The 13,470-nt window shown below is 43.4% G+C and overlaps 1 protein-coding gene across 1 annotated transcript in view; it reads left to right on the plus strand.

Annotated features, from left to right (window-relative positions):
* GRM2 (glutamate metabotropic receptor 2) overlaps positions 1–13,470 on the plus strand; it is a 489,558-nt gene that overhangs the window by 428,704 nt on the left and 47,384 nt on the right. The window contains exons 5-6 of the mRNA XM_086938723.1: positions 5,916–6,090; positions 10,358–10,390. Of these exons, the coding sequence (XP_086794849.1) occupies positions 5,916–6,090; positions 10,358–10,390 (208 nt within the window). The remainder of the gene's footprint in view (positions 1–5,915; positions 6,091–10,357; positions 10,391–13,470) is intronic.

Raw genomic sequence — 13,470 nt, forward strand, 5'->3', positions numbered from 1 at the left:
TGAAGCAGGAAGACATAAATTGCCTAATGGTTTGTGTCTGATAGCAGGACGAGAACGTAGATTTCCGTATTCCACTTTATATAAACGTGATAAATAACATTCTTTCACGCAAACCAATAGCCACGGCTGTCGTTTATAAAAAAAAAAATAGCCACTACACTGTGGAAAGCAACTGCCTTGTGATTGTCCTTTGTAAAGGGCTAAGTGCAGGCCTGGCACTTCAAAAATAGAACAGCTTAGATAATAGTTATTATCAACCAGAGCTTCACTGCAGTCATCTGTCTCTCTCAACAAGAATGCAACTGGTGTTAATTGCCACTTTTCATCTGGAGGCTCTGTTCCTAGAAAGAAGGAAACAAATACAGCCGGCATGCCCATGCTTGGTAACAGTGCGTGGATTCCAGAAAGCCAGTGATAAAACAAAACTGCCACTAACAATAGCAAGTCAAACTCTCCAGTGCTAGCATTTCCAAAAAAAGGAGGAGGATCCATAATATTGATCCTATTAGATCTCTCCGCGTCTTTTGATACTATATCTTACCAACTGCTGGCGGAGAGACTACATGAGTGCGGCATCGGGGGTGTGGCCCTCCAGTGGCTGGGGAACTTTCTAACTGATAGACGCCAAACCACTATTCTGGTCCCTTTGCATCCCAAAAATTCTTGCTCGACAAGGGTGTGCCTCAGGGCTCGTGTCTGAGCCCCACACTCTTTAATGTGTATCTGGCTCCTCTAGCCAAAATTGTGCAACCATTCGGCTTCGAGATAGTCTCATATGCCGACGATACACAACTGCTATTTTCGATCGGTAACACCTCCTACTAACGAGAAATTACGCTTCTCGAGTAGAATGTTTGCAATCTCGGAGTGGATGAGGGAGCGCTGCCTCCAGCTCAACCCGGGGAAAACTGACCTTATGCTCCTAGGTAGAGCCTCTCACTCTTGGTCAGCCGACTGGTGGCCATCTGAGCTGGGTGAAGCCCCTACCCCGTCCTCCTCGGTAAAAAGTTTAGGAATACAACTGGACCACAAACTCACAATGAAAGATAACATCAAGAACATCTCAGGGTCATGCTATTACAGCCTCCGCCTATTACATAAAATACTCCCTTATCTACCACTAGAACACTGTAAAACAGTGGTACAGGCAATGGTCGTGAGTCGGCTCGATTATGGGAACAAGTTGCTGGCTGAAGTAGGGGAGACAACACTAACTAAACTTCAAGTGATCCAAAATACTGCTGCAAGGATGGTTCTAAATCACCCCAAGGATCCCCATCTCTTCCCTTACTCAGAGAACTGCACTGGCTCCCAGTGAAGAAGAGATCTTTTTTCAAGATCTGCTGCCTCTCTTTTAAAGCTCGTAGGGGGGAAGGCCCCTGCTATTTGCAAAACAAGCTTTCCAAGCAGGTGTCCGAATGCAATTTAAGATCTAACTCACTAGCCCTCCTGAAGGTCCCACGCATTCGGTTAAGTCGTACAGGTGGTAGAGCTTTTTCATACATTGCTCCCAAATACGGGAACTCGTTACCAGAGGCCCTGTGTAAATCAACATCTCTCCTGACCTTCAGGAAACAACTAAAAACGTTCCTATTTTAACATGGCTCTTTACTCGAGCAACTCTTATCCCAATCTGCTTTATGCTATCTCCTAGGTAAGCGCTGAGATGCCCCCGGGTGAGTCACGTGCTATATAAGAGATCATTAACATAACATAACATAACAAAGTGCTGCACATGATGTTGTTATTTCTGACAAAAGGCTCTGCAGTGATGAATTTCGAACAACTTTCACTCATTCTCTGGAGGGTAAATTCACTCATTCTTCACAAGATCAAGTGAGTCTACAGGCGGAGGGCAGATGGCTTCTTCTCTTCCTAGTCCCTTTGAGATTCCTAGAGACTTTGGTAGTATTTCAAGAGTTGTGTCAGTGACATAAATGCCAACCATTGCCTCCACCACCAGGAAAAGTATTTTTCTTTAGTATGACAGATGGTGGAGCGGCAAGGTGACATAATACTGGTCATGTAGTGAAGGTGGGTGACTTCAGGGCACTGTGAGGGATGAACATTGAGGCCTAGAGACAGTAGACATCCTGGATTGTGACCTCTTTAACATGCAACGTCATCGGGGTCACTGTATACAGGAGAGCTTGCAGCTTAGTGAAGAAGAGGAGAACCGGAAGTGGTCTTAGATATGGGAGAGAGCTTGAAAGGTTATGTATGAGGGATCTAAGTTGTAAAGTAAGGGGCACTGATAGAAACTGATAAAGGGCACAGCACTTTACAACAGAGGTATATTATAAAAACTTCAGAAAGAGAGGGTCATATGTTCATATGGGTACAGATGTAAGCATGTGGAGAATGCATAATAACATACAAAATATAGGGACAACACCTACACAAGAGAGAGAGTCAGCAGCGAGCTATTTACATTAAATATGTATACATGAATGGCATTGGAAGAACAGGAGAGTATGGCTCAAAAGAACTACCTGTCGGGTCATAATTTGAGTTGTGCTGCTCGCTTAGCTGATGTTCCCTGCCACGATAGGAGTGGTGCATGGTAGGCCAGGGCCACTGATATCAATAAAGATCCATAAAGCACAAACTACACATACGTGTAGTCTGATTATTTGGTGCTACACATTGGCGTAGAAGAACCAGTCCCCACTCAGAGCCTTGTTCACAGTGTCTGCCATTTGGTTACAATTACGTTTTTAAAGTGAAAGTGGGAACAGAGAACACACATTTGCAATGCAATAGGTCTTGCATTTGCGAGAGTTTGAGCTATTGGCACTGTAAATGGCAATACCATTTATGTATGTGTTTTAAAAACCTGAAAGCAGTGAGTAAACATGCACTTTGTTCTTATAGTCCTTGCTTACGAGACGCATGGCTGGTAGGAAAAGAGGCGCAGTTACTGCCAGCCTTGCTTCTCATAAGCAACAACAATAAGTACAACGTATGTGTTTACGCACCGCTTGCAGGTTTTCAAACCATATAAATAAAAGGCATTGTCACATACAATGACAAAAGCTCACACTCTAGCAAATGCGCGACCTACTGCATTGCAAATGCTTGTTTGACTTTTTGCATCAAGGTCAGGAAAACATACCTTTTCTATCAACTTGGCCTTTGTTTTAATGGCATTCTGGTGCCACGAGTAGACAGTCAGGTGACTCAACTTTGCCCAATATTGCAACTCAACGTTATACACTTGCAGTTGTAATGCCCATTTCTCAATTCCTGGTAGTGGGGTGGCACAGTGCATGGAAACAGCAGGATCAGTGGCTTATGATTAGTTACTACATGGACACAATGTTCCCCATTCGCTAGTCATTGGCTCTTTCGGTAGCTGAGTGTACTTCCTGTCTATGCCTTTGGGTACCCCCTCTCAAATGTGATTGGTGTATATTCCTCACAGTTTTACTCTTGTAGTCCACAGGGACCTGATCACTTTATTTTCAAATATCAAAAAATGGTTCTATTCCCAAAAAGCTGCAGAAACCGGCCAGTCACACTTTCTGGTGGTGTATTTGCCATTTTGTTGTCCTGTGCTGTCTCACCCCTTGAGAAGAGCCCCCTTTGGTGAGCTGTATATAATCTGTACATTATAAATGATGTAAGCATCATGTCATGCAGACCAGCAGGTGCGTCTCGAACAACGTTTTGATAAACTTCGGTAGCCAAGAATATTCTGAAATTCAAATTTTTGCATCTTCTGGAGTCTAGATGCATCTAAAACATGATAATATATAAACTCTGTTGAACCAATTAAGGTTTATCCAATGAGGTCTGTTTTCAACTACCATCTTACCCCATTAAAGTCCATCATCAGGTCATCAATGGTTGGTGTTAAGTGTCTTTCTCTTTTCATGGCTTTGTTCAGAATTCTTCATATAAATACATTTGTGACCTGCTCCCAGGTGGCAAAGCATTTTCAGCAGGGCTGTGAAATCAATGAGTAGATTGACTGGTGAAGCAATGATTTTGTCAGTCCTGAAAACAACTTTCCAAACTCTTTCAATAAATACTGAATTTCACCACACTCTCATGGTCTGTTGCCAGTCCTTTTTATCCTTTCCACACTTTTACTTCAGAATAATAGGGTCTATATGATTATATTTTCATCAGACAGTTCATGGTAGAGGATCAGTGTCGGCATAGCTTCTACGTTTATGTGTGGGTCACAAACTGAACACTTACACCTCTGAGTAATTTGCATGCATACCCCTGTATTCTGCTCATCATCTGTGCACATGCTGGCCAGCTCTCTCAGTCACGCATGAAAGGTATTTAGTTAGGGACCCTCCTTCTACTGTGCTTGCCGTAGGATGAACTGCTGCTAGTCCAGGTCAAATTGAGGGTTAAAGTGTTTCCAAGGCTAACACAGATTTTTCATATAGGCGTATCAAGAGAGAGAGAGAGAGAGGACTAGTTAGCTAGTCCAAGTCCCCGTGGGATTATATGTATCATCAAAAGAGACTAGCTACATGTGACTTTATAGGTTGGACTCTGACTTGTTTTGTCAGTAGACACCTTGTTGGTGTGATCATGAAGCCCTCACCCACCAACCTAGTTGGTGGCATGCTTCATCATCGGGCCCACCCAGTGACACCGAGCGTGTCCCATGTGTGCTACGACGCCTGATTACAGCGGAGCGGGTATTTTTCTGAGAGTGCAGTGTGGGGTTTAGTGAAGTGAAAATTCAAACGGCTTGGCGGGGTCCCAGTACCCGAGGGTAAATTACATTTTAATAACTGGGCGGTTAAAACAAGGCAGAAGGGTATATGGTGGCAAGTTACGACCTCCTACATCCATTATGGGTCGACATGTTTCAGCCAGTGCCTTGGTGTTAAATCTGGCTTTCCTCAGGACCTTTATAAAAACGTGCTGTGGCATCTAACCTGCCTTGCTTACCCCCTGATTTGAGTCTTTGTGATGAGCACCACAGCAGCCCTCAGGTATCCTCCCCTGTTCACCATTGCTCTATTGTGAGAGCCACTGTCCCTCCCAACCAGGGGACCGTTCTCGGTGTCTGCATACCAACACATTCACTGTCAAACAAATATATATTTGTACAAAATCACTGGGGACAAACAAAGCCCAGTCCAGCATTTGATGTGGATGCATGTAAACATCTGACGTGTGACGTCAGATGTTAGTATACAGCAATAGACATAAGATCAGTCTCTGTAGGGCAGTCAACTCACCCAGTGACTCCTATCCACTGTAACTAAGGCTGCTTGGTGCACAAACACCAAAGTAGGGCTAGAGGGAATGTGGGAGAGTGTAAACATACCATGAATTTAAGACACACAAAGGCTGTTGAGAGATGTGTGGCGGGATGTGCGACGGAGACACAAAGGGGCATATTATCAAGAAACAGCGTTAAACTTATCACCGCTAAAGCAGCGATAATAGGCTTGATAATATGCCCTTGTGAATTCACCTAGAGGCCCATGTTCTGGAGTGCACATGGGCTTCTATTGGAATTCTCAAGGTCATATTATCAAGCCCATTATCGAAACTTTAGCAGCAGTTTCCTGCCGCTAAAGCGGCGATAATTCTAACGCCATTCTTGATAATATGCCCCAAAGTTAGTAGGACTCACAAATTGTAGCTCAAGAGAGATGCATGTAAGGGAATGAGGATCTACCCGTTTTAGTAAGTTTGTTTTCCAAACATTCAGGAGTTTTGAAACTAAATACAAATAGCAAAGTGTAATGTATTTTTCTCATTGATTGTAGAATTTGTCTAAGAACCATCAATATTATTTACCTGTTTTGCCACTGAGTTTTGGACCTATTTACATCCTGTTTGGAGCTAGCTCTTTTGGTTGGGTGTATTGTGGTTCTCTGGTAAAGTGAAAAGAGTGGAGCATCATAACCAAATTCTTTTTCTGCGCTTCACAGGTCCAGATGACCACCATGTGCATCTCCATCAGTCTGAGCGGCTCTGTTGTGCTTGGCTGTCTTTTTACCCCCAAACTGCACATCATCCTTTTCCAGCCCCAGAAGAACACTGCCAGCCACCGTAGTACCACAAGCCGCTTCAGCGTCACTGCCGCAGGATCTGCCTGCTCCCAAGGTGAGTCCTGCAGTATTTGAGAGAGAGAGAGCCCATGGCCCTAGCCTGTGTTTTATGTCCATGAATAACCCATGTTTGGCCACAGAGTACATATGGTCAACCATCAATGACAGCAGTTCAGACATGTTTTTGATCATACATTTGACCGGGGCAGAGTCTGAGAATCTACAACTAGTTTTCAAACTAATACTGCCCTGCTGAAACATTCTTCCTATCTGTGCCTACCTGACACATTCTGTTGCAGGATGTAATGCTGGAGCAGTTACAGTATGCTAGAGTCCTGCTCCTCCCTTCCTCTTTTGGCCCCTGAGCATGTTTTCCTCTTTACTGAACACGTTAAACTAAAGTTGGTTCTGCTGCAGCCCCAAGGGCCATGTTCCTATCATTAGCTCACAGCTTCTGCCTTTGTAACCCAATATGTGCTGACTGCGGTGCTGTCTTGTCCGTTCTGTTAAATCCTGAGGGGTATATCATCAAGGGCTGGAAATAGAATTATCGCTGCTTTAGCGTCCGTTTTCGGGCAAAAAGCAGCGATAATTTTATCACATTATTAACAAGGAAACGCTAGCGCATGTTTCCTTGATTTAGCTCCCGTTTTTGTCACGACTCGCATTGCATCGATAATGAGATGCAAAGTAGGCGTGGCTGTCAAAACAACACAGGAGAATATCGCGAAGGCAGCTTCGCGATATTAACGAGGCGTAGCGATAATCATAATCGCGCTAACTCTGCCTTAACACAGTAACTTAACGTCTGCTAAATTCCTGACTAAGGCATATCTAACATGGGAGGTGGATTATGGCGTTAAGGCCACAGGGCCTTATCACCAAGCTTATCCCCGTTTTAAAAGGGACATCGCTGTTTTTTCAGTGATGTTTGGCCATTTTCCCGCTATCGCTGGAATATTTATCGCCATAGCGCTAAGCGTTGATAATACAGTGCTAGCTTGGCGATATATTCCCGCGATAGCCAGCGATAATAATAAGCGCGCTAAGCAATAATTATTGCTGGAGCTTGATAATATGCCCCTGAATGTTTACAACACCCCTACTAAAATAATACTCTATGTTTAATGTAGATTATTACTGGGCTATTCTGTTTTCAGTGGTTATTGTTTGTGGATTTCAGTGGTGTTTTCTCACTGCTTTGAAAACCTTTTGAAATCAGTTCTTACCCTTGTTTATTCACCTGCCTAACCCCAAAGACAGACAAATAGACAACTGTGTTTTTCCAGTGTTTCCAAAGTAAGTTTTTTTTATGCAGTGGTTGTTTAAAGCATATATTTATTTTAAATGGCAAGTAGTGCAGGGTATGATACATCTTCTCATTGGCAGAACATCCAATTGATTTATGTTCTTCCACTACCCGCCATTCGAATTTACCGCGTGCGCTCTCCTCTACGCTCAGCCGGTCCACAGGACGCCATTGGCCCTGCTACCCTTGCCGGACCGAGCAACCACAACTTGGCGGTTTTCAACGCCTGTGCACTTGCGGTCGGAGTCGTTTCTCCACCGCGCCTTATCAACAAGATTCCAACCTACTTGTAGCCCTACAGCCCTGATGAATTACACCTCCTTCACGGTGTGACGAAACACGTGTCGGCTGGCTACTTCCTTACTGTACTGTCCATTGTTTGACTTATGAAAACTTTATTCACACGAATCACTGACATTCCTTGCATCCTTTTTTCAAAGCATTTATTCTTTATGAGCAAAGAACCCAGGCACTATACTGGGACTATTAACCATACATGCGTGTGCACAGGATCTGTTCTCATTTCAGTTGGTCTTGGCCTGCCTAGATCACTTCAGGGGCCTTTTTCACGAAGGGTTTGTGTTCCCCTGTCCTGTTTTGCACCGCGTGCCTACTGCACAACGATCTCAACTACAACATCATACTGCTCAGAGCGCCACTACTTCCTACTCCTCAACACAAACCCAGTCTCCAACCGAAATATTCTGTTTTCAGTGGTTATTGTTTGTGGATTTCAGTGGTGTTTTCTCACTGCTTTGAAAACCTTTTGAAATCAGTTCTTATCCTTGTTTATTCACCTGCCTAACCCCAAAGACAAATAGACAACTGTGTTTTTCCAGTGTTTCCAAAGTAAGTTGTTTTTTATGCAGTGGTTGTTTAAAGTGTATATTTATTTTAAATGGCAAGTAATGCAGGGTATGAAGCATCTTCTCATTGGCAGCACATCCAATTGATTTAGGGTGTACAGTTTTCAGCATAGAAAGTCTGTGCATTGTACTCCCACTCACATCTCATGATCTTCTCTCATGTCATGTTACCTCTCACGCTTACTCTGTCAGCACTCTGCCTGGTTTGGTTTACAGGACTATTAATGGATTAGAAAAGCAAGAGTGCTATAAATGCAGTTACAATACAATACAATAGTCAAATGTTTTAATAAACCAATTCCTGGGCATGACTGGGGGCGGGGGGGTGTCATGAGGGGGTCATTCACTTACCCCTTACTGATTATGATGACGTAGTTGTAGTCAACCCTACCCACAGCATAGTACCTTGTGAAACCTATAAACTTTCGAAAGACACCTGATTAATTTGTTAGCCGTGCATTCTAATGCACCTGGAACTTGATGCTTTAAACATGGTTCCTACTGTTTTTCTGCAGTTTTCTTACTACATTAAGGAGATGCTCCTGTTGAGTGGACTTTCTTAGCTGCTAAGTGTCCCCAAGGAAAGTGTCTCACTTTACGTCAGGCCTGGCCTTGTAACCACCATCACATTGTATTCTGGGGTTTCAAGGTTTGCTTTTAACATTGTAAATATGGGTTCAAAAACCCGAGCTGTACAGTGCAATTAGATAAAAATTCAAGCTTAGCCAGGGCCGTTTCCAGGTGTTTTGCCACCCTAGGCAACAATTAAGAGATGCCGCCCCCTCCCTTTTACTACCATCACTCTCTCCCCCTGTCATCAAGGCTAGAAGAATTAATTGACAGGTGAGACTCGTGGGTGCCAAGGAACATCACTCCGGTTCTATGCATGTTGATAAGCAGGTGGCGCAGCCCAGATATGTACCGAATTTACGTACAATAACTGGAATGCACTTAATTTTATTGATTGGGCAATCACTGAACTACAAATACAGGGCCCTATGACGTAGATGCGTGTTCGTGCAGGGCACAGATGTGTGTTTGTTTTTTGGTGAATTTATTGTGACTTTTAAGCTGGGGACCAGGTTGGATTCTGGAGGGAGGCTCAATCATCCTGTGATTCTGGGCAAATCACTTAATCTGCAAAAGAACAAAAATGAATGTGTCCGTCTGTGATTCTGTAATGCAACTGGTGCTATTGCAAAGTGCACTGGTACCTTCCGGTCGAGTTTACGGTATATAAACTACTAAAAAAAAAATACAAACACTTAATGCGGAATTTCTCGGAGGATGTGCAGCAAGCAGCATAACTAGAATGCAAGGCAGTCACCTCCAGGTGTTATCAAGTGGTGCTCTCTGAAGCACATGTTCTAACCCTGAAAACAACTCGAGGTTGCTGTATGCGCTTTAGAAAGTGCCTCGAATTAACAGGAAGACCTCAGTGCCCTGCGGGAACGCACACCTTCATGACACCATCCCAGATCTTGTCTATCGGTTTAGTATTTCCTATACATGAATCTCTCCTGCACAGTCAGCATGCACAATGCCATCGTTCACTGGGCCTAGTCAAAGACTGTAAACAGAAAAAAAGCCAATTTTGCTGATGTGTAACGCATTTCATTTGTAGTGTGCACTAACGACTCATAATCTTCCACTAATTCATGTTTGTTCTTCTGACAACGTTTCCCATTGCAGCATCAGGCAAAGTAGCCTGTTGGTTAATGTAAAACTTGTCTTTGCTCCTGAATTTGAAGGAAACGCTTCCGTCGGTGTGATCTAGTCTGAAATCTAGCCCATAGGACTCCCAGATGACAGATAGCCTACATGCTCCGAAAGGAAGGGTTTATCTTAGAATACGAAACCTCGCCAACTGTAAGCGCTGTACAAAATTCTTAAAGCATGACAAAATCTTGCCATTGTACACAAAAAACACAGCAACAAGTATATCCACATAACCATACTACTCGGAAAATCAGTAAGTACATCTACATTGGACTTTCAATAGTTATCAAACCTCGCATCTTTTCTCGCTCATGAGCACGACTTTTAGTACATTTCTTCTCTGCATATAATAAAAGAGAAAACTTCTTTTTAAAAGGCACACAAACGACCGTGCAGCATTTTGGTGCCTGTGTTATGTTTTTCAGAAGCGCTTTCTCTACCGAGCACAAGCTACACGTGTGGTTGGTTACAAATGAACCAGGCTTGTGAAATGCTGGGTAGGGTCAGCACAAAATCAGGTTTTTTGCCGCCCTCTGCCTTTTGCCGCCTTAGTCGGCTGCCTAGTCCTGCCTAATGGTAGAAACGGCCCTGAGCTTAGCTGAAAGTATCACAAGTAACAATGGGACACCTGGAGCTATGAATGTTGTTATATGTGGAAAGTCGTCATATTTTCACCACTATCCCATGTGTATGGTGACAGCACTCTTTTCACAAGTACCTGTCACTTTATCTTGCATTGAGTCTTTTAAAACATGGGGTGGTTGGCAGGTGACTTGCTATCAATACTGACTTGTTAAAAAAGGGTACCGATGTATCAAAGGGGGTTTCCCCATTCTGTGTCTGTGGGTAAATGGGATTGTACATACTGGCCAAGATTCTTAAGAGCCAGCAATTTCTTGAAAGAATTAAACACTGCCAAAAATCAAGTATGCTTTAATATTCTCAGATTCTCTGCAGTGTTTAAAATAATTAGATCAGACATAAAACATGCTTTTAAACCCTACACCTTTAAATCAAGCACCCAAACTGGAGGAAACAAATGGAAGAGGAAACAATATTGTAGTTACATCCCTAAACAACAAAACAGTGGCAAAATAATCTTAGTCTTTCTTGCTGCTACCTCAGGTAACATAGTTTTGTTGTCTTGGCCCCTTCAGAAAGACATAACATTTACTGCTCTCTCTCACTTTCATTTTCTTGAATGGTATTTTAGTTTGTGGTTGTGCAGATGTTTATCAGTGTTTATATGTTTACACTGATGAGGGCTGTTTCCTGTTCACTGGGGTTTTATCAGTTATTATAGGTTTAATCCTACAACAGGATAGCCGAATTATTACTTATGTATGATTATTGTTTTATAGAGTGTGGAAAAAGACCCTTATATCATAGGGGACACCAGCAGGATAAGGATGAACTAGTTAACCTTACAAAGAGAGCAACATAGAAACAGACAGGATAGTACAGAATATTCTACCATTTACCAGCTTTAACTTCAGACTATGATTCTCCTACAGGATACTGGAAGGGAGACATTTAGTGGTGGCTGGCATGTACATCCTCCTCCCTCGGGTGTCTTGTCGGAACCAGGAAACTGCACTACCCAATCCTGGTGCTGCTCTCACAGCATGAGAGAAGCACCCGGATTGGAGGGAGAAGCCTCACTCAGAACTCTCAGGAGCACTGGAGGCCTGTGCTTTCTCTAACCCAGCTGTCTAAGACAGCTAGGTTAGAGAAGTTTAAAATGCGCATGTCTAAGTGGCCAGCGCAAGGCAGCGGGCCAAAGAGACATGCACATTTTAAAGCTCACAGCTCCCTGCTGCTGCCACGTGGCAGCACTGGCCTCATCCAGTCCTGAAATTTATTTTGGGCGGGTTGCTGTAAAATAGAATGGTAGTAAATAAACTTTATTTCCATTTTATTTTTCAGCTCTGGGGCATGTGGGGCGACACTCCTCCTCTCAAATGGAGGAGCCGTCCCTGGAGATATCACTACAGTGCACCTATTCCACAGCTTAGAAGAAAAGGGTAATTGGCTGTTCTAGACAGGAGCACAGCATGAGTATTCTAAAAAAACATGTTTTGATGTAGAGTTAGCACATGCTGAAGCCACTCAAGAGCATTACCACATGCACAGACCATACCAAAAAAATGCAATGCATCAGGACCAAGATCAATGTTCAGAAATGTACGTTCACTAATGTTCAAAAGATATTTACCTTCCAGAGCCAATACCTAACTAAATGTATTCCAGTTTAGAATAACTAAGATCTAATACATTGTGTGACTGTGCAGTTTAAAATTTCATGTAGGAGACACCCTGAGTTCCACTGTATTAATAATTTTTTTAATATGATACAATTTTTTATACTATTCTTCTTACTGTGTCTTTATCAGAATTGCCTTCTGTCTCTCTGTTTGTGTTTTCATGAATATGTTATGCTTGACAAAGCTACAGCAGGGACTTTGGGACATATTCTGCACTGTCAGCCAATACTTGTGCAACAATTGTATAATGTTTTGTAAGAAATGGGGTCTCTATTTGGCAGTGATTTGCACCCTGTCCAAGTAGGGAGCCACACTGTAGTAGGGTAAGTGTAGTACACACCAGGTTTATCTGTGCTCACCCTCTGGTAGCTTGACTAAGAGCAATCAGGCTAAACTAAAGAGGCCATGTTTAAAGTATTTGTACACGCACACATGCAGTAACACAGTGAAAACACCACAAAAGTACTCCACACCAGTTTGAAAAATAGCCAATATTTATCTGAGTAAAACCATACCAAAACGACAAAGATCCAACATATGCAAGTCAATATATGATTTTTTCAAGATTAAATAAAGCTATAACGCTTAGAAACACATCTCAACATGCTTGAAGGAGTCGAATCCACAAGTTCAGGCCGATGGCGATGGAGCTCAGGTCGGGTACTGAGTTGCACAGACCCCGGTTACAGTACCTTGGAGACGTTGAGAATCAAAGATGATACGAGGCGCCAGGGAGGTGAGGCATAACGGAGGCAGTTGCGGCATCACTTCCTTACTGCTATGCAGGTTGTTTGGCACGTTGATGGTCTGGGAAGGTGCGTTGCAAAACAGAGGCAAGGCGCCACTGAAGCAGGTGAGTCATCAGTTCCTGGAGGTAGTGCAGTCATTAAACCACTGGTGCCCAGGAGCGATGTGAGGCACAGGGGAGGGGATGCAGCAGTTATGGCATCGGTTCACTTGCCGTGTGGTGTCAATGAAGAGTCGGGGGTCAAGCCGTTAAAAGTCAACTGCACGGCATTGATGTCACACCGTGGGGCCATAGATGCTGTGGCGGAGCAGGTGCCATGAACTTTGGTGACGCAGTCCTTGAGACTCACGCGCTCGTGGTTCTTCAGAGGCACTGCAGTGGAGCTTGTGTTGTAAGTCACGTCATTGTGCTGAGCTGAGACCACAGCTTTGGTACAGGCAGTGGCACTGGTTCTAAAGTCATGCTCGCAGTCCATGTGTTGATTTCTTCTTTTTAGCACACAATCTCACTTCCAAAGGCACAGGAACTG

This window comes from Lissotriton vulgaris, chromosome 9, assembly GCF_964263255.1.
Source record: "Lissotriton vulgaris chromosome 9, aLisVul1.2, whole genome shotgun sequence".
Taxonomy (NCBI): Eukaryota; Metazoa; Chordata; class Amphibia; order Caudata; family Salamandridae; genus Lissotriton; species Lissotriton vulgaris.